Source organism: Crotalus tigris, unplaced genomic scaffold (genome assembly GCF_016545835.1).
Source record: "Crotalus tigris isolate CLP2741 ecotype Arizona unplaced genomic scaffold, ASM1654583v1 scf7180000017789.496130, whole genome shotgun sequence".
Lineage (NCBI taxonomy): Eukaryota > Metazoa > Chordata > Lepidosauria > Squamata > Viperidae > Crotalus > Crotalus tigris.
In genome coordinates this window covers 292,044-313,888 of record NW_024096636.1, presented here as the reverse complement: position 1 = coordinate 313,888, position 21,845 = coordinate 292,044, and the positions used below count along the sequence as shown (strand labels likewise).

The window sequence follows — 21,845 nt, the reverse complement described above, 5'->3', positions numbered from 1 at the left end:
TAGTGTTCTTTAGAGCTGGTTGCAGGGAAGATATTACCCATCATTTGGTGGCTATCAGGCATCATTGTGCAAATAATTATAAATACTCTGCTTTGCAATGTTATGCTGTTAATATTAATCGTCAAGGGGTGATATCTGCAACTTTGCTCTTTTCTAATATACTTTCCCATTTTGATTCCTATGTAGATAGACTTACTAGGGGTTCCTTTGCTCCTAGTCATTTCCCTGGGATCAAAATGCAGTCTGTGACTTCATTCAAACATTCTTTTAGATTACAAAATAATAATAAAAACATTACCAAAACTCATCCCTATCAATAAGTACAAATTGGCCAGCTCCCGAGCTGTTTTTTTCCCCCCAAATTGAAAGGAAGACTTAAAGTATGTGAAATGCTTTCATCAAAAACCTTCCATCTATTCAATTTTCTTATCATGTTTTAAATATTTGCTAATACACCCTCTGATATGAAAATGCATTTAATACTAATAATGGGTAGGATCTAGGACTAATACTTTTGCAGCATTGAAGTAATACCCATATGTAAACACTCTCTAATATGATTGGTGCTAATCTATTGCTGTAAACAGTAGATATGGGAAGCAGGGCTCTGGGGAAAAAAACTGGTGGGACTTTAAATTCAGTTATCTTAACTGAACGGCTTTGGGTTACTCAGCTCGTTTCCAATTTATCATAAGCATTTTATCTTTGCTTTTTCCCCAGTAGAGACACATTCTCCTTAAATTCCTTTAGGGCTTGAATCTGAGATTTAAAGCAGATTCAGAACTAACTTTTTTCCCTGGGGTTAAAGTTCAATAGTTTTATTTATGTAGGGATATATTTATTGTCAGATGCCTTCATACTCCTGGAACCAGTCCTTCTCTAAAATAATGGATGATCAATCACTGGTAATGCACTATAGACTTTTAGCTTATGTGAGTCCTAAGATGTAGAATTTGGAGATGAAGAAGAGGAAGAAAAGTGCTTTTGACAAGGGGAAATTATCTTTTTTTCAAAAGGTAACACAGGAATGTTAGATGATTAGATGATTTTGTGTACAAATCATCTAATCATCTAATTCTTCAGATGCTGTTCTTCAGATGCTGCTTCTAGAACAAATTGTGCTTCCCTGTCTTTGAAGCAGGGCTTTGAACGTGCTTTTAAAATATAGAGTTTGTTATTCTTTTAATGCATGACATCTCCACCCATTTCATTCTAACATCCTGATCTTTCACGTCTTCCTATGATGCACTCATTGCCACAGTAATTGAATCTGTCCATCTTGTTGCTGGTCATCGTCCTGTTTTCTCCCACCTTCTCCAGCATCAAAGCCTTTTCCAGAGAGCTGGGTCTTTCCACAATGAGTCCAAAGTAAGATAATTTGAACTTGGTCATTTGTGCCTCCAATGAGAACTCTGAGTTTTGTTTGATGATATATCAGTGTGGTACTTTCAACTGCTGATAACAACACATTGCTGACATCTTGGTAATAACTGCAGAGGATATTATTCAGATGTTACAGCTAGTCTAGAGGGCATTCATGTAACTGAAATGGCATGTGGGAATGACCTTAAGAGACAAGAACTAAAGACTGGGAAATCAGCAGATAAAAGATGTCTCCATCCATAGAAGGACACTGGGCATGAGGGGTTTCAGAAGGGATTCTCCCTAGTTTTTTGGGGAAGAAAAGAAAAGAGGGGGAATAAATACTTTCAGCCTTGCAAGTTTCAATAAGGGGTCTTTGGTGCCCTTTGAGCTAGCTTGATTTCTTGCAGATGTTTCATTATCGAAACTAGGTAACATCATCAGGGCTAGTGTTCATTACCTAGTGTGGGTAATGAAACATCTGCAAGAAAAACAACCAAGCTCAGACAGCACCAAGGACCACTCGTTTCAATCCTGAACTACAAATATTCTCCTTTATTGGAATCTATTAATATAAGTTATAATAGAGTTAGTATTCATGATTGTGCTTCTTGTCTGGACTACCTTGAAATGCTAACATTAATACCATTGCTTTGCAAGCTGCAACGGGCTCCCAAATGAAGTTCAAGGTGCTGAATTTTTCCTATGAAACCTTTCCTGGCACAGGATGTAGTGATCCGTAGAATCTCCTGTCTCCAATTAATTTTGCCCATCCAATAAAATCTGATAAGTTGGGCAGGCTCCAGATCCCATCACTTAAGTAATCCTGTCTGGTGAGACCCAGGAGACTCTCTTCTCTGTCAACATGCCTGCCAAATGGAACAGCATTGCTAACATTCAGATGGTCTGGAGCTTGCCTGATTTTCAAAAAGCATTGAAGACCTGTTTTTTCTCCTAGGCACTGGGCGGTGAGGTTTTTAACTCTTGTCTTGACAGTCTCTAATGATTTCTGCTATGTGTTTTGTTGTTTGAAGTTGTACGGGTGTGATTTAATTTAATGATTCTGATCATTTGTTTTCAACTTTGCACATCACCCTGAAAAACCCTGTCAGTCACACATCATTTGGGCAGCTCTACTGTATAAATTGATCTAAAGAAAAAATAATAATAATTACAAAATAGTGTCATATTTCCAGAATGCTTCTAGAGGAATTAAAAACAATAACTAGTCTGCATTATGTTTATCTTATAAAACCTACCAAGTACCCCAAGTTAGATCTAAAAGGAGCTAATTGGTACTTTTAAAAGCAGAAAAAAATCAGAATCAGAATGTAAGAGTGGAAACAGGCAATGTTTTGTCAGTTGAAAAAAAAAGGTTTTGGCATACCTTTCAAACAAGGATTTGAAACTGTCTAAAGAAGCATCTAATAAATTTAACAGTATTTTAAAAATTTGACATTTTGACCTCAAGATACTTGGAACAGAGATTAGCTCATTCCACAAGCAACCAGATCCATTCATGCACATTTTTTTAAAAAAAAAATCTTATTAAATAGAAACATAAATTGGGATGAAATAAAAAGATCATTTTACTTTTAAAAAATAGTTCAATAACAATAGACAACTTGTCTATAATAGAATAAGCTTGTCTATTCATAACTTTAATCCTACTCAGATAGATTTCAAAAATATAAGTTTATAGTTTAACTGTAATGTTTTGACAAGCAAGGCTTAAAATACTTATGTTACCAATAGAATCAATGTATTGATGTTGGTCTTTTAAAAAAATACTCCATTTTTTTAAGGATTTTGCTCTTACCTTCTGTGAGACCATTGTGACAATGCTTTGTCCCTGAAATCCTTAGGTTCCCCCCCCCTTTTTTTTTTACATGTAGTCCTTAAACACTAGTAGCCTTCTCACTCCTGCAGTATACAAGTTTTCCCCCATATATAAAATCTGCTTTTCAGTTTCCAGAATTCTCAGCAATGGCCATTTTCAGACCTCTTGAAAATGGAAAATGACCCACTTTGAAAAATACCAATCAAAATCCAAAAACTTTGTCTTCTTCCCTTGTTCTTGCCATCCCACGCTTTGGATATTTTAGAACTATGGAACTTTTTCCATCATTAGTTGGAATTAGATTTAAAACAACAATTCCATAGAGCATGTAGTATTTTATTATGATTTGTCTTAAAAATCTAGCTATTGCTACCAATGAACAGAGGGCCAGTTTTGTGTAGTGATTAAGGCACCAAGCTAAAAATTAGGAGACCATGAATTCTACTTCTGCCTAAAGCACAAAACTAATTGGGTGATCTTCAACCAGTTATTCTTTCTCAGGCCTAAGGAGGAGGCAATGGCAAACCATTTCTGAAACACCTTACTAAGAAAACTGCAGGCACTAATTTAAGCACTCTCCAGAAGTCAATACTGTTTTGAAAGCACACAAAAACACACACACATGCACACACACACACACACACACACATCTTAAACTACCTGCAAAAGAAGATAAATGAAGGTTATACAATCCCATTCCTTGTTCAGATTCTAATTCTTTTTCTTTTCACACAGCAAAATGGCATATCTTGGCTTGATCTTATCACAACCACTCTCAGAAGAAAAAAAAGCCACACAAGACACAAGTTTTCTAACAAAGAAATTCTAAATAAAACTTTTAGCAACAATTCTAAGTTTTAAAACCGCACTGGAGCATAAACTAGCTTTATTTGTATTGTATAAGTCTTTGAGAATTATTCTGTGCTCACTCCATTCTTCATGGAACAAATGGTTTTATTTATTTTCTTTACCTGTAGCCGCCCATTTCAGACAAGTAACTCTGGGCAGTGAACGATAATGAAGTTCTTAACAATGTGCTTCAACATTAGTAGAGTATAAAAGGTATGTTGACACATTTGCACTATGCTACTTATAACTTTTTCCAAAAACTCAACTACTTTATTTTCCAAAGCACCAGAAGGCAAGACAAGAAACAATGGACGGAAAGTAATCAAGGAGAGAAGCAACCTGGAATTAAGGAGAAACTTCCTAACCGTGAGGACAATTAACCAGTGAAAAAGCTTGCCTTCAGAAGTTCTGGATACTTCATCACTGGAAGTTTTTAAGAAAAGACTGGACAGCCACCTATCTGAAATGGCATAGGGCTTCCTGCATGAGCAAGGGGTTGGACTAGAAGACCTCCAAGGTCTCTTTCAGTTCTATTCTGATTGAAATTAATATATCTTAAAAAATCAGTGATTAGGGTCCACTAAAACTATTCTGGCATAATTAGAGGCTCAGTGCAATACTGCCATCTCCTGGAAAGAGATTTGGAGGCTGGAATGTCTCTAGATCAGTGTGTTTTTCCAATTTGGCAACTTTAAGACTTTTTAAAGTTAGTGCTTTGCTATAATGAGTTGCACTTGTATATCAGCTTAAGATTTAAATAAATTGTTCAAGCTGGGATGAAGCATGCTCCGAGTCTTCATTGTGAAACAATGTCAAGTGGTAGGTCCCAGAAGTATGCCTTCTTTGCCCTTTGCAACCCTGAGAAACAGATGGCCCCCACTATATTGACCTTTCAGAAGGCTGTGAACACCTGAGTCTTCCATAGGCATTAGTGCTGGGATGTCAATCATAATTGCTCTGGCATGGGTATATGTGGTCAATAACTACTGGGCTTCTTTTGGATTCTTGGCTTGGTTTCTTTTGATTTTAGTGTTGCTGCCTTTATTATTTTTATGAATAACTCAAACATATCCAACACACTTTCCTCCTATTTTCCTCACAAGAACCCTATTAGGTGAGTTGGGCTGAAAGTTACTGGCCCAAAGTCACCCAGCTGGCTTTCATGGCTATGTTGGGACTAGAACTCATAGACTCCTAGCCTGATGCCTTAACTACTAGACCAGACATGTCAAACTCACGATGTCACATGATGTTGTGCAATGTATCGGAGCTTTTTCTCCATTGCCGGCAATGTGGTGGGTGCAGTTTCCTCATGACGCATCCGGCCCATGGGCCGGCAGTTTGACACCCCTGTACTAGACCAAACTGGCTCTCTTTTAATAATTCTGATTTAATAATTAAAATTAATTTTAATTAAATGCTTTGCTTTTTTAGTTCAGTTTCCTATTCAGTTTCCTTGGATGGGCAGCATATGAATTGGATTGCTAAATACATAAACATGGAAAGGTAAAAGAGTGTAAATTTGGAAGTGAGGATAAACAACCCTAAACAGGCTAGAGACCATGAGTTCTAATCTTGCCTTAACCATGAAAACCAACTGGGTAACCTTGGCCAGTCACTCTCTCTTAGCCCAACTCACCTCAGAGGCTTTTTGTTGTGAGGACAATAAGAGGAGGAAGTGTGTTGGATATGTTCACCACCTTGAGTTATTTGTAAAAATAATAAAGGCGAGATGCAAATAAATAAAGTGAAATAAAACCTTGAAATCTTCCTTGCTGGCTTCCCCATTAACTTTGCTTGAGGCAGAGAAGACTGCAAATGGTGATTGCATGTCTGTGGGATGGTGCAACCTGAACCGTGATCATATGAATGGTGTGACAGCCGGAACTTTTAAGTAACAAAAAGGAACTGGCTGATTGAATGAGCTATCAGCCAGTGGAATGGGTTGACATATGGAGTGGTGAGTTCTTCACTAGAGGTCTTCAATCCAAGGTCGGATGAATCAGAAATGCGGTAATGGATGCAATAAGCAGGGGGTTGAACCAGATATCTATGCCATCCAACTCTGATTCTATGGCATTAATCTGACCGTTTTAAAAAGTGGTGATAGAAATCTGCATGACCCTTTCTTTAAGATCAAAGAAATATACAAGATCCTCACATACTTCAAATATTCATTCTTCATTCTTAACATGATTCCATCCCTCCCTGATGGGAGTGAAGTACCCATATTTACTCTGGGGATCCATAATGGAATTTTCTGCATCCTTCTAAAAATGAATGTAGATGCTAATTAAGAGAGGAAAAGCTAGATGGTAAGTCCTTTCTGTGCATGTCTTTTCTTTTACTCTTGGGCGTGAATCAGGCTTCTTTCTATCTTTATTCTTCAAAGGAAACAAGAGCCCATCTCCTGTGCTTCTGCTGAGTTATCCTTGTTATTGTCTATATCAGTGATGGTGAACCTTTTAGAGACCGAGTGCTCAAACTGCAACCCAAAGCCCACTTATTTATCGCTGGGTGCCAGGTGGCCATGGCCCACTGGATAGGTGTGGCTGTGGTGGTCATGGCAGATTGGGTGGGTGTGGTCACTTCAATGTTGCTCGTGGGGAGGGATGCCTGTGAGGGCTGGGCAGTGTTGCGGGAGATCCAGGGAGTCTCTGGCAGGTGGGGCGGTGGGCAGGAGGCTCGTCCTACAGGGTGAGGCAAGGCAAGGCAAGGCGGGGGTGCCATTGTCGCAGGGAAAGGTGAGGCACAGGCCAGGGCGGCTGCTGCCTGACACCATCGCCCTCCCCCCGCCTCCGCACAGAGAGGCCAGCGAGCGCATGGGTGCTGGGATGCAACCGGCCAAGTGGGACTTTGGTGACTTAGCAGGCAGCTGGTTGAAGAGAGACTGTTGCCATCTCCGGGGCATGGCACGCATGCCCACAGAGAGGGCTCTGAGTGCCACCTCTGGCACGTGTGCCAGAGGTTCGCCACCACTGGTCTATATTGATACATAAATATTCTGAAAGAGAACATTACATTCCACATGGCAGCAATTTGTTGATTGGTTGAATTATATTTAACATAAAGAAACAGCTCTTTATGTAGGTGTAATCAGTTTTGGATTGCAGAGGAATCGAAGTGCAGTTATCCCAAGCTGGCTTAATACTTTCTCTTTCGAATTTCATCAGACAGGGGATGAAGTAGGCTGCAGTCCATTCTGTAATGCATGCCTAAATTTTAAAGACACTGCTTTGGGGAACGATACTCACACCTTCAAGCCAGCAAACTTGGGAATCTGGGCAGCGATCTCTCAAAGACGGAATGGCCGCTTTGGCCCCGCCCCACTCCCGACACGCCTCGCGCTCAGCGGACTTTCCGTAGGCAAGATGGCGGCGCCCACGCTCCGGGTTGGAAACCTATGGCTTCTTTCGGCTCGGAGAGCAGCAGCGCTGCCTCGGCTCCTGGTTTCGCAGGCGCGGCGGCAACGTCATGACCAGCGGCCAGACGCTAGGCCGGTGCCTGGTTCGCCCGTGGCGAAGGGGCTCTTAGCCACCCAGTACCAGCGCGGTCTGTTCCAGGAGGTGTTCCCGCCTCAGCCCGCCGAGGAGCAGCTCATCGACCTCCTCCAGCCCGGCCGCCCGCCCGTCACGGCCTACTGCGGCTTCGACCCCACGGCCGACTCGTTGCACGTTGGGCACCTACTGACAGTCCTGGGCTTGCTGCACTTCCAGCGCGCCGGCCATAACGTCATCGCCCTAGTGGGCGGAGCCACGGCGCAGCTGGGCGATCCCAGCGGCCGCACCAAAGCGCGCGAGCCGCTGACGGCGGAGCAGGTGCGGGAGCGCGCGGGGGGCCTCCTCGAGGGGCTGCAACGGCTCTTCCAGAACCACCGGGAGCTCTTCTGGGCCGAGGATGGCGACCGCCTGGGCAGCGTCCATTTCCTGGACAACGCCAGCTGGCTGGAACGCGAGTCGGTCATGGGCTTCCTGGGCGGAATCGGGGGTCACCTGCGGATGGGCACGTTGCTCAGCCGGCAGAGCTGCAAGGCCCGCTTGAGCAGCACGGAAGGCCTGGGCTTGGCCGAGTTTCTATACCCGGCTCTGCAAGCTTACGACTTCCTGCATTTGTACCGTCACTACGGCTGCCTCATTCAGCTGGGTGGAGCGGACCAGCTGGGCAATATCATGTCTGGATACGACCTCGTCTCTAAGTAAGAAAGACAGGAGTTGGAAAAGATTTCAGGAAACCCGCTCAAATCTTAATGTTGCAAAGGAATGTGTGTGGGTGCATTAGCCTGTCATTACATACTTGCATGTGGTGCAAGTATGTAAGTCACAGATTTTGTCATTTGTCTCTCTTGGTCTTCCTCTTATAGGTTCATTGGGTGGTAAGCTTTAATTTTACAATGTGTTGTGGGGAAATGTCTGCTTTAACTAAACCTGGCTCAGGAATTCTGGGAGTTGAAATCCACGAGTCATAAAAGAGCCAAGGTTGCCTACCCCTGAACTAAACCAAAGTGTTTGGAGATAGATGCAACAAAGTATATTTTATTATCATGCACAACTATACTGATCTCTTGGCCATAAGAAAGCAAAAGAACCCCAAACTAGTCAAAGTTATGGGTTATATACTTCCAGAACTGGCCCATGGTAAGAAAGCAATGTAAATCATATTATCACTTTTATAGCTGGAATGTAACATCTGATAATACTATAAAATGCCCTTGCTGGAGTCTCACCCAGAGCTTCTATGATAGGGGTATCAAACTTGCAATGTGACGTGTTGTGACATATCACAACTTTTTCTCCATTGCCGGCAATGGGCTGGTCACAGTTTCGGCATGACGCATCAGGCCTGTGGGCCGGCAGTTTGTTACCCTGCTCTATGAAGACTCCAAGGCTCTTCTACTAATACTAAGGCCTTTTAACATAAACAGTGTCATGTATTGTACTCATGTAGTATCTCCTTTCACATTAGAACAGTGGTTCTCAACCTTTTTAATGCTGCGACCCCCCCCCCAACCGGTCGTAAGTCGAGGACTACTCAACCGATCATAAGTCGAGGACTACTCAACTGGTGCAGCACCGTTTGCAGAATGGGACTTTTGGCGGGCTCAACAAGGCAGAGACAGCCTGGACAATTCCTATTGGCTTTCAAAAGCCAATAGAATAAAAGGGAGTAGCACAGCTAAGGAAAAGGGGGAAAAAATGGCGGACTGCGTTGTTTGGCGACCCCCGTGAAATGGTCGTTCGACCCCAAATGGGGTCCCGACCCATAGGTTGAGAACCACTGCACTAGAAAAAGGGGCACAGTTTGATTTCTGTCTCCTTCTCTTTTTGGGTCTTTGGGCTTTTTCAGATTTGCTCTAATAATACATTTCAGAATCATAAGGAAACAACTGAATATTATTTACCTCCCAGTCTCTTGGGGAGGGAGCTGAGGAGAGTGTTAGTGGACTTTATTAGTGGTAGATCTTCTAGTGTTTTTCAAAATTTTGGACATACATTCCTTCCACAACCTAATAAGCATCAATGTCCTGGAGTATATAGCTACTGTCATTTCCCAGCCAGTATACACAGGTCATTCAAAATAAAGGAAGTTGTACTATAGTTTGATATATCAAGATGATGTTAGGTTGAGGGACATTGCTATAAAACATAAATATATTTGGTTTGTAAATGATTGGGCTTTTAAAAATCTGTGCTGACCATTTAATATGACCTAAGATCTTTAGAGCCAATTTGATCTAGTGGTTAAGGCACTGTCTAGAACAGGTGTAGGCAACCTTGGCTCTTTTATGACTTGTGGACTTCAACTCCCAGAATTCCTGAGCCAGCATGGGTGGCTCAGGAATTCTGGGAGTTGAAGTCCATGAGTCATAAAAGAGCCAAGGTTGCCTACCCCTGGTCTAGGAGCAGGGAAACCTGAGTTTTAATCAGGCCTTGGGCATGGAAGTTGAAGCAGGCACTCTCAGACCTAGGACAAAGGAAACAGCAAACCAATACTGAAAATATTATGCATGAATTTGTCCATGTTGTATCCAGTGTCAGTTGTGATCAATCAGATAGTATCAAATGTATATCAAACTCTGTTGACAAATGACTAACATTTTCATTTTTTTTCTCTTAAGAGTAACTGACAATGATGTATATGGAATAACTGTACCTCTTATTACAAGTACTACTGGAGATAAGCTGGGAAAATCTGCTGGGAACGCAGTTTGGCTTAACAGAAATAGGACTTCTCCGTTTGAACTGTATCAGTTCTTTATCAGACAACCAGATGCCACTGTAGAAAGGCAAGTCTATTTCTACATGAGCAATTATTTTCCTGCTAAAAACAAAAGGACTTGTTTGCTAGAATGATGATTTATAGGATGCTAGACTGTCAGTGCGGGAGACCAGAATTCAAAGCTTTATAACAGTGGTTCTCAACCTGTGGGTCGGGACCCCATTTGGGGTCAAACGACCATTTCACGGGGGTCGCCAAACAAGGCTGTCCGCCATTTTTCCCCCTTTTTTTGGCCACGCCCCTGGCACCCAGTGATGTATAAGTGGTTGGGGGTCACCACAACATGGGGAACTGTATTATGGGGTCGCGGCATTAGAAAGGTTGAGAACCACTGATTTATAACCACAGAGCTCACTTTCTTTCAGTCTAGCACAAATAGGTACCCAGATGCTTTCTAATTGTTTGTGTTTACATTTCCAATAATGTTGGCATATAAAGGGCAGAAGATTGCATTTCTTTTAACTTATTTCACAGGATTGTTGTGACAATCAAGTTGGAGTGAGAACAAAAGTACTCATTTTGAATGTCTTAGAAGTTAGATAGAATGCTATATGTGGTAGTTAAAAAATGATGTTTAGAACACTCCTCACAATTGGTTTATGCCATCTCAAACTTCAGGAAGTAACATTTTTGATACCCAAAGAGCCTAGCTGATCAACTGAATACTCTGATAAACTTTAAAATTAAATAAATACTTAGGACTTAAAAGATTTTCCCCCCAAAAAATCCCCCAATTTTCAGAGCTCCTGGTATATATCTGAATGTTTCTGCATTTACTGTGGTTAATTTGTCATATTAATTTCGCTCTATCTGATCAGAAACAATTATTGCTAGTGTCAAGATTTCATTTTCAATATTTTTAGAAAAGGAAAGTGTATTTGTCTCACTTTTAGTTACATTATATATTTTTAAAAAATATAAATCTAAATTATGTAATACTGAAGCAAAATAATGCTACCTTCTCTTTAAGGTATTTGAAGCTTTTTACTTTCCTTTCTGATATGGAAATTGATCATATCATGCAAGTGCATGCTAAAGACCCTGAGAAGCGGGGACCTCAGAAGCGGCTTGCTGCTGAAGTAACTAAGCTTGTTCATGGCAGGAAAGGTCTGGAATCTGCCAAGAGGTAAAGACAAATTGAATTTGTTAAGTCTCATTTGTTGGACAAAAATCCTGTGAATGGCCATATAAGCAAGGACTATAGCTTTACAGATAGCAAACAAGAAGGCAATTAAATTCTGGATTTCCCATCCTTCCAAAGTTGGAAACATTTAAATTTAAAAAGGAAAATCTAATATAAGGAGACTTTCTCATCATTTATTTCATGAATGGTGCACAACAATGTTGAGGTTCACGATTGGTGCAGAAGAACTTTGGAACTGAAGCCTTTCCAGTTTCCTAAACCTACTCTATCCCCAAAATGAAAATAGCTTCTCCCACTGGGAACAGCAGGTTTATTTTGATTTTTAAAGTGAGGGAGAAGACACGAAGCAGTCATTATTCCTGATTTATTGCCAGCAGGATGATCGTAAATGGTAGAGCACTTTGAAGTATACAAGTGCTCTGCCTAAATTGAGAAAAACTGATATAGCGAATAATGATGCAGTGTGTATTTTGACAGCTACTTTTTTATTACCAGATGTACAAAGGCCTTTTATTATAGCAATGTAGATGCATTAGAAAGTATGTCTGACGAAGAGCTACAAGAACTCTTTAGAGAAGCACCTTACATAGAAATGCTACTTGAACCTGGAACAACAGTAATTGATTTGTGTCGGAAAGCTAATGCAATTGCAGATGGACCAAAGGGGTAAGTTAACATGTTTTTGTCTCTTTACTTTCTATATGATATGCTATAAATTGCCTTATGTTGAAGTTATTGTCTATGAGTCCTATGTACAGGTAGTTCTCAGGTTACAAAGGCAATTGGAGTTGGGATTGCTGTTGCTTAAGTGAAGCGATGGTAAAGCACAACATCACATGACTATATTGCTGAACAATGGCACAACTCTAAGACATAGGAGTCATTAAGTGGGAAACATTGTGAGTCCCAGATAGAGTGAAGGGGTGTCACAGGTGGAGAGGTCAGGGAGATCCTGGGAGTTTGGGGATCCTGGGAGGCTGGCAGAGGTGATGGTCATGTGTGGGCAGGAGATACTTGCAATTCTATCAAAATACAGGGTCTCTGTTTTTTCCAAGTTTTAAAAATAAGAGTCTGCCCTAATTAGCATTTCTGATAAACGCTGATTGCTTCTAAACCATCTGAGACTTATTAGCGGTAGACCCCAACTGTATATTTTCTTCTTCCAGATACCGTGACATAACGGTTGGTGCAGTTTCTATAAATCATATTGCAGAAACGAACCCTGAGGCTGTGCTTATTCTTGGACAACATATTCTGAGTAATGGTTTATCACTACTGAAGATTGGAAAGAGGAATTATTATATTATAAAATGGCTTCAGTTGTCACATGAAGAGTGACAATATTAAGGTTTGTAATATGTTAGGAAAGGTCACCTTTCTTCAAAGATGTCAGAAAGGCGTGATCTAGAGAAGTACACATCAGATGTTAACAAGGACAGTGAAGTATTGTGTAAAGAGTTTTTCCTCACTGAGTGAGGCTTGCTTACCTACAGAATCATTTGGAAAATGGATGGTGTTTTATTTCATTGTTCAGTAATGAAATACATGTAATAGTTTCGATTATAATGGAATTTAAATGTATAAATCATTGTGGAAATGTTCTCTGCAATGAGATTAAAATGAATTTACAAAGATTTACTAGTTGCATTATTATTTGAATTACAAGCTTTAGATAAAATTGGCTTATTCTAAACACTATAATTTTGTTCAGTATTTTCTATGATAAAGTTGTTTAGTATCATTCTGTGAGATGGTTCGACTGTGGACAAAACTATCTGAAGAAATGCAGCTAAGTTGCTATTATTGAAACATCAGTAATTCCAGCTTCAAACAAATATTGGGATAGGTGAGAAATGTTCATTTTATTATGACTGAGCGTTGAAGTCTTATCTAACTGAAAAGTCACTGTTTTTTAAACTATCAAAAATATCAGGCACTGTATATTTTCCAAATAAGATAGTACAGATATTTTGTACTGTCTTTACTGCTTCCCCAACTTGCTTTTCTTTAAAGCTTAGGTTTTTCTGAACTTATTTATTATCAAATTGTTATTTACTAACAGCAGTGCTGGGCTGTAGCCCTAGTTGTATTTATATAATTGGAATCAGATCTGTAGTTTAATCTGACATGCCCAATCTGTTATAGTGGGGAGTGCTAATCATATACTGGCAAATAAATATTTCTTTCAGTGGCCTTACTGTCCACAAGAACCAGAATTGCTAATGTCCACAAAAGCTAAAGGCCATATCTTACGAGTACATTTGATATATTGCTTCATATTTACTAGGTTATGGGTACCCAACCAGGGGTGCGAGATGATATTCCAGGGGGTATAGTTTTGAAAACTATATTCAAAATTATAGTGTATATGCATAATTCATTGCCGTTATTTTGAACTTTTGTAAGGGTGCGAGAATATATCAAAAGTGTTCTAGGGGTGCGGGGTATAGAAAAGGTTGGGAGCTGCTGTACTAGGGTATTGTTTCACAAAGCTATAATTGTATTTATTTCATGCATTTATCCTTCCTTAATAAAGGAAGATTGAAAAATAGTAGTAGAAATATTTGGGCTACATTTCTTTTTAAAAAATCTAAGCAACTACTTCTATCTTAGTTATAACTATTCAAAGCAATTAAAATACTTGTGTTTACTGAAACTTCACTCAGCTGCCTTGACAAGTGATTATTAATACTGACTATACTTTAAAAGATGATTTATTGATACAAAACTATCAACTTTACAGAATTAGTTACAGTTGTAACTTTAGGAACTGACAAATTGTCTATGCATAATCTTCAGTTTTGTAGATTCAAACTGGAAACCATTTATCTTTGCAATGTTTTCTACGGCAGATGAGGTTTACATTGCTTTAGATCCAGAAGACTATTAAAGAAATATTTATGCAAAAGTTACTGTGACCTGATCCACCACTATAATATTAAAAAGCACCTTGCCTTGACATACATTTCATACTTTCTATTGTACCAGGAGTATTAAAAATTATAAAAATTGGACTAGTAATAAGCATTGTGTAAAACATATTGGGAATGGAACATTTTGGGAAACCTAAGAACATTCCATCTTCTTTATCTTCCCTGACAGAGAAGGAGTTTATTTGGAGCATCAGAAACAGTTCCTGTTCCAAAAGAGCTACTTCTCAAAATTTGGCAGTCCATCACTAGAAAGATGGATCAGTGTGGTCTGAAGAAAGACATCATGTGCCAGGCCTTCCCAAAACAGTTGTGTTGGCCCGTCTCTAGGTAGTCATGTCATTCTACTTGAATTAATTCAGAGCTGTTGTTAGTACTTAGAATTTCCTGTATCTATGTAACTTAGAACAACTTACTTCACTCAAAGACAAACCTGGGAATTAAATATTGCATTAAACATGAGCTTTGCCTTCAAAATTATATTTCACATTACTTTTAGAGCAAGACAGACTTTTATCAAAGATGGGTGAACATGTTTAGTCTGATCCATGTTCTTGTTTACTTTTGAAGATGCAATGGAAACTTCACCATCCACATCTCAGTCACAGATCAATGCAAAAATTATCAGGAACATGCAACATTACCTATACGATGGAAAATCTTTAAATCCAGTTGGATGTTCTCACTTAAGAGCAATAGCACTTATATGCCATTTTTATAATTCTTCGCAGCCCTCTCTTAAGCGGTTTAGAGTGTCAGCATATTGCCCCCAACAATCTGGGTCCACATTTTACCGACTTCGGAAGGATGGAAGGCTGAGTCAACCTTGAGCCAGTGAGACTTGAACTGCTGGCAGTCGGCAGTCTGCAGAATTAGCCCACAATGCTGCATTCTAACCACTGCACCAGCACAGCTCTTAAAGGCAGGAGCCAGTCAGAAATTAATATAAACAAGAAAAACCAATCCCAAAGGTGCTTTTCCCCCCCCTTTTAGGGGGCAACTGGACTTTCTTTTAGAGTTGTTGAGGCCATTTCCTCCAAAGAATGCAAATGACCAGCTGTCTGCAAGGAATATAAATCCTTCCATTCCCTACCATTCAGTCAGAGCTGAAGAAGCTTCTTGGATGAGAAGCAAAACGTTTTCAAAGAAAAACAAAGTCCAGTTGCCTCCCAAAAGAAAAAGAAAAAAAAAGCACCTTTGGGATAATCATGACCTGGATGACTGAGCATCCCCATGGATAAGAGAAACCAATATTTCTTCCAAAGTTCCTCTAAAACCAAATAATTTCCCCAGAGGTTAATCTGGGTATATCCTGGAGGTAATGGAATAATGTGTAATTGGTTGTTTGTGAGTTGAGGATACTGCTATCAAGACACTTGTGTAAAACAGTCTGGGTTTTGCGTGCTGGTGTGTGTTTATGGGGTAATGACTGGGAAAAGAGATCATACAATACTATAGTACTTCTAACTCATATATTAATGCAATTCACTTAACTCTGCAAGAATCTTGGCATAGCCGTTATTAAATTCAAGACCATCTAGTTCCATAGATTTGCAAAGGCCGCAAATGAGATTCAAACACAATTTTATTTTTCGTATGATTACTCTGCATGTGGGTGTGAATTTCTGTAATAAATTGCAGATACATTTAAGAGCAGTAAATGCAACTATGTTTCAGTGTAAAATAAGGGTGGAACTCATATACTCTCAAACTTACTGAATATTAAAAGTTTCTGGTCTCAAATGATTTAGGTCAACTTCTTTTTAGCCTGTTATGTTGACATTATCAGGCAAATTTTGGTTTTCCACAAGTACTCATGGAAGAAAGCACTATGCTTACTTCCTAATGTGTGCTGCTCAAAGGAAGTTAGAAATAGTCATTTCAAACATGACAGTTAATGTTTCCTTTAAAAAGGAAAAAAAACTATCTGTGATAATACCCGTTGTACTTTAAAATAATAAAATATTCAGGGATCAGTATGCCATTGTTGCTTTTGCTGGTCATAGTAGAGAAGTCAAACAAATTGGCTGTACCACTGGTGTTTGTTTTTTTAAAAAAAGGCAGAACTTAGCAATATGTTCTGGTGATCCAAGTTGATCTGATGGACAGCTGCCTACTTCAGTGTTCTTTCAAAGATTATTAAGAGAGACATGATCTTTCATACTATTTCTACTTATTTTTTTAAAGTCTGATATTTTAGGGAATGGTCCCAGGTTTTTGGTCCCATCCAGAGGAAACTGGTGAATGGAAATTTCTTGCTGACATATTCCATATTTATATAATAAAGAGAAAAGTTCAGTAATACCAGAAGTTAAACCAACTATCTTTGAGTTTACATATCAAATAGCTAAGAGGCAATATTTCTCTTGTATGGTTCGTCTTCTTGAGATCAAGAGCATGCAATTAAATTCATAATTAAATATTGCAGGGTCCTTCTTTCACGGATAAAAACTTATATTGCAAAAGCAGCTGAAAAAGCTATATCACAATTCTACACTGCTCATCCTATTCACAGGCAACTAATTTAACCAAACCAGGAACTGGGATTTTAACCTAGCTTTTTCCTCAATTTTAACTTAATTCAGTCCCACATAAAACAAGGTTGTTCTTTGTATCAGGAAACAGCCGGGAGTGATGATGATTAAATATTATTTGCTTTGCAATGTACAGGATGCTTTTCTGTCCACAGACAACTGAACCAAACTTCTTGATATAAGCAGACTTTACATGCTGCGATACACATGGAGTTTCATTAGTATATAACACCTAGCCCTTTTCAAGTCTCTTGTTTCTTCACCAAAGATGTGTTTCTCTAATCTCTGCAATAATTTGACTGGCTCTTTGCAGGGCCTGAAAAAAAAAGAAATCATATACCAATTAGGGCAAAGGGCATCAACCCAGAAGTGCTTCTTTTCAGGCTATATACAACTCTTAGGACACCCTTAATCATTCTGCTCAATAATAGTACTGCAATTTTGTAGGAAAAGGAATATATTAAACATTGTAAAATCAAGAAAAAAAACTGTGGCTCGGATTTTTCCTGTGATGTTATTGTATCTTCACTGACTTCTCTAGAAAGAAAGAAAGATATTGAACATGCAGGAAGGAGGGAGACGGAGATGCTGGCCCCTCAAAATTTGCTCACTATTTTATATAGACTTTGCCTTCTATTATGGATTCAAATGCTCAGTTGGGTTATTTAGGTTACTTTAAAGAAGCTAATGCTAGGGGAGAGTTAATTTAATAAAAACTCAAATAATTTGATCCCCATGAGCATTATGGTCCATTTAAATGCATTTACAGTAATTACTTCCCTATTACTGTTCTAGCAACTCAGTTATATCATGCTTACTTGAAAGTAAAAGTAAATAACAGAAATAGAAATTACAAGAGCTAGGGAAGTACATACTTTCTGCATGGCAGGACATTTATAGGAAAAATAGGATTTAAAATTTGGGAGATTATTTATGCTACAGGGGCAATGCGGTGGCTCAGCGGTTAAGATGCTGAGCTTAATAACTGGACAGCCGGCAGCCCAAGTTTGAGACCCAAGCGCCCATACAATGGGGTGAACTCCCGTCCTTGCCCTGCCAACTTAGCAGTTTGAAAGTATGCAAATGCGAGTACCATTTTGGTGAGAAGGTAGCTGTGATGACCCAGGGCCCCGAACGGAGGCAAAGCAATTAGCGGGTCAGAATAATTGTTTTTGTAAGCGCTGCCAACGTTCACCCAACAGCCCCCACATATGCTGGCACAAGTTCAATAAAACAGTCAACGGAGTTAAACAGTTCTTTAAAGTAAAACAGATAACAAACAAAGTATGATCTTTTCAACGCCCAGCTTGCCTGTAACCTGCAAACTGCAAAACTGAAGACAGCAAGGAAAACTCAGCAGGAAACAAACTTGATCCAAAATACAAAGAGTCCAGGTACAAGAGCTCACATCACAAGAGCTCACGTTTGTTCCCGGCAAATGCCCCACCCCATAGCGTCTTCTTAAATACCTATTCCCCAGGTGTGCCTTGTGAAGTGGGGCGTGACACTCTCCTCCCCTGCCTCCGCTCTCCTCCCCTGCCTCCGCTCTCCTCCCCTGCTCTCCTCCCCTGCCTCCGTTGTGAAGTGGGTTGTGAAGTGGGGCTTGACCTCTCCTCCCAAGCAAGTGAGCCTGCCTCCTCTCTGTTCTCCTTGCTCTGGGATCTGGTGGGGAGGGGCCTTGCTCCTCGCCTGAGCTCTGCCTTCCCTGTTCCAAACTTGAAGGGCCCTGGCCTGCTTCAGCCTGTTCCTCCCCACAGTCCTCTGAAGCCACAGACACCCCTCCTGGGCCTCAGCAGGAAATTCCATGTCATCCTCAGAGTCAGGCTCGGATAGAGGCATGACAGTAGCACTCTGTGATGTCATGCTGGCCACATGACCACGGAAATGTCTTCGGACAGCGCTGGCTCAATGGCCTTGAAACAGAGGTGAGCACTGCCCCCTATCATCAGCAACAACTAGCAGAATAAAATCCGCAAGGATTCCTTTACCTTTTGCTTATGCTTTAGAGCTAGGATTCTGCAAGAGATTGTGATTGAAATAAAAAACTTCATTTTTTGACCTTCATATGCCAAGCAGTGCTAGCTATCGGTATATAAGTAGTCCTCAACTACAATCATAATGTTGGTCTTAAGCAATGATAGTTGTAAAGTGGATCGTGTGACGATCCACAATTTTATGATTTTTGTGGTGGTCGTTACGCAAACCCATTGTTCATAACAGGCTGTTTTTTTGCCAGAAACTGGAAGTAAATTTCAGTTTCCTACAAAAACGTCATAAATTACAGTCATCTGAAACTGCAAACAGCAGAAAATATGGGCTGGTTCTTAAGCACCCCAAATGTAGTCATGTGACCGGGGGGGGGAGATGATGTTGGAACTCTGAATCCAGGTCATAAATAGCTTTTTCAGGACCCATCGTAACGTCTAACAGTTGTAGGTCGAGGACTTCCTTTAATAACTTTCATGGAGAGGTTCCCTTAGACCTGATAATTATTCCAAGGGTTCCTTCAGGGTAAAAAGATAGAGAAAGGCTAATCTAGGCATTGGGCCAGAAAACAGATTTTTACATTACAAAACTACTTTGCCCCTTTTCTGAATTACCACTGAATTTATTGTCCTAAAAAAGATTGTTTCTGTGCTCACCCTTGTATCTAGAATCTACATAGAACAAAACCAAATGTGTACAGATTTATAATGCTTCAGATTTAAACCTTCAGCAAAAGGTCTGTGTACCTGTAACATGTCAGCTGCCTCCTTCCTGCGCTGAGCCATGTCTTCTGATTCAGTTAAAAGATCATCCAGCAGTAAAGCTTTGTACAGCTGTCCAACTAGCTCACTCTGAAGAGTATCTTTCACGTGGTTCACCAAAAAATGCATCACTGCTTTTGGCACACTGAAAACAAACAGCAACAGTTCAAGCATACTAATGCACCTTTCTGAAAATAAACTGCTTTAAGGTCAGAAAAGAAAGGGAAATCTCTCTTTAAACAGTTACATGTGTTTCTGCAGTCCTAGAAGTGAACAATCAAAGCACAAGAAAAGTCAGAGATGTGGCCTGTAGTATAACCCAGGAGCAGGCAACCTTGGCTCTTTTATGACTCGTGGACTTCAACTCCCAGAATTCCTGAACCAGCCATGCTGGCTCAGGAATTCTGGGAGTTGAAGTCCACGAGTCATAAAAGAGCCAAGGTTGCCTACCCCTGATATAGCCATTGCAGCTCTGTGGTCATATGATCAAAATTCAGGTACCTAGCAATTTGCCCACAATTATGACCTCAGGGTTTGCTTCAACTCCCCCCACCTGCCCATCTGTCTCCATCTTTGCCCTTCCGGCTGCCCTACGCTCCACCACCTGTCGCTCCCATCTGACTTTCGCCTTGATGAGGTGTTCCATCATCAGGTCAGCAGCTATTATGCCAGGCACACCTCATCAGCAGGGGAAGGAGGAAGACGATGAAGGTCAGCTGGGGACAGCAAGAGCAATGGAGCACAAAGTGGCCAAAAGAACGAGGGGGGGGGATAGGCAAGGGGGGGAGTTGAAGCGGAGGCAAGCATGGCACTGTAAAAGTATGATGATCTCCCCTAACGACAGTGGATTCCTTGCCTCACTCCTCCAACTGGGTCTACCAGTTTATCTTTTATCTTTTTCAAAGCCAAAAAATTGTTAGGAATTGGACAGCAATCCAGATCTGAAAGGTAAAATATGATTGGAGCTTGTGCTGGCATGCATATCCTACCAGACAAGAACTTTTTAAAGCGAGCACATATTTTTCTGGAATCCTATAAAAGCTGCAGAAGATAACAGCAAGCCAGAAGAAAACTGCAATTGCTTTAAGATTCTATTTCTATGTATTCATTCAATGTACCTGGCTACTGAATCATATTATGCCTTTGAAATATGGGCTTGTGCCCAGCACTAGAAACTGACATGCTGTTGAGTGAAGCGCCACTCTCCAGCAGGGCAATGCTTCTGAGCCTCAATACTAGCCCCATGAACATTTTTAGAAACTTAGAACGGGCAGGAGGTTGCAGACGAGTGCTTGTTTTAAATGTCTGCTCAGGAAATAAGTGAAAGAGTGGCTGGGATGTAAGTGATCTCAAAACATTTTCCCTCTGCTCCCACCCCCACCCCAAGAGTGGTTTACTCCTGCTTTAGAATCATTATTTGCTTAAATTCTCAGCATGAGGAACTAAAATGGAAGCAAATTGAAGGCCTGCATTCAAATCAACCTAGCTGTGTCTAGGTCTGCAGAAAAGACTGCCATCAAAACATTCCTGTGATCATGGATGCAAGTTGCAACTATCACAATGCAAGCTTCTTGGAGTTTTAATATAGCTTACCTGTCTTGAATGTTCTTCCTGACAATTAGGAAATAGGATTTGATGAGACGTTCTATCACTTCGCAATCTCTTTGTTCCCGGGCTGAAAGCTTGCGTGCAACAGGAACAGGCTAGGAGTGTAGCAGAACATCACAAATGACACAAATATATTAACTGTAATAGGTATAATAAATAACACTGGTAAACGCTGACCTGATTTTTGAATAGGATACTGCTATTATTATTATTGGTTCATAAAACTGTCAAATCAGACAGAGTCAAGGCAACTTACAGCTTAATCTCAGAAATAGTTCAAATGATGAGTTCTCTTCATTGTAATAGAATACTTGTGATCAATAACTTGTTCTTCATCTTCTACTAAATTTTAGCTTTACTTAGTCAGGCTCGTGTAGGAACTTACCACATCTAGCAAGTTTACAGCATGGCCTTTTTGAGGGCTGGCAGGTAAAACTGTTACTGGTTTGGATTTTTCCTCTGCTAATATCTCTTCTGTCTTTGATGATTTCAGCATTCCTCTCCAATTGCCAGTTCCAGATTCTGGAATTCCTTCTCCAGAAGCAAGAGATGCCT

At 40.3% G+C, this 21,845-nt stretch overlaps 2 protein-coding genes across 10 annotated transcripts in view; one reads left to right on the top strand and one right to left on the bottom strand.

Annotated features, from left to right (window-relative positions):
- Nucleotides 1-6,736: 6,736 nt before the first annotated feature.
- On the top strand, nt 6,737-14,878 carry YARS2 (tyrosyl-tRNA synthetase 2). 2 transcript variants are annotated; one of them, XM_039342338.1, is made up of 6 exons: nt 6,737-8,246; nt 10,167-10,334; nt 11,298-11,453; nt 11,967-12,137; nt 12,638-12,819; nt 14,574-14,878. In XM_039342338.1, the coding sequence occupies exons 1-5, from the start codon at nt 7,423-7,425 to the stop codon at nt 12,807-12,809; spliced, it is 1,491 nt and encodes a 496-aa protein (XP_039198272.1). In that variant the 5' UTR covers nt 6,737-7,422; the 3' UTR covers nt 12,810-12,819; nt 14,574-14,878. The 2 variants fall into 2 exon arrangements, 1 of the variants encoding a protein (XP_039198272.1); XR_005556568.1 differs by having other exon boundaries at nt 6,739-8,246; nt 12,638-13,317.
- Nucleotides 14,879-15,968: 1,090 nt separating this feature from the next.
- The window catches only part of DNM1L (dynamin 1 like), a 47,670-nt gene continuing 41,793 nt past the window's right edge, over nt 15,969-21,845 (bottom strand). For all 8 annotated transcript variants that reach the window (XM_039342331.1, XM_039342327.1, XM_039342329.1 and 5 more), the window contains 4 exons: nt 21,676-21,843; nt 21,276-21,385; nt 19,668-19,827; nt 15,969-17,251 (listed from right to left, as the gene is read on the bottom strand). In XM_039342331.1, the coding sequence (XP_039198265.1) occupies nt 17,195-17,251; nt 19,668-19,827; nt 21,276-21,385; nt 21,676-21,843 (495 nt within the window). In that variant the 3' untranslated portion in view covers nt 15,969-17,194. The remainder of the gene's footprint in view (nt 17,252-19,667; nt 19,828-21,275; nt 21,386-21,675; nt 21,844-21,845) is intronic.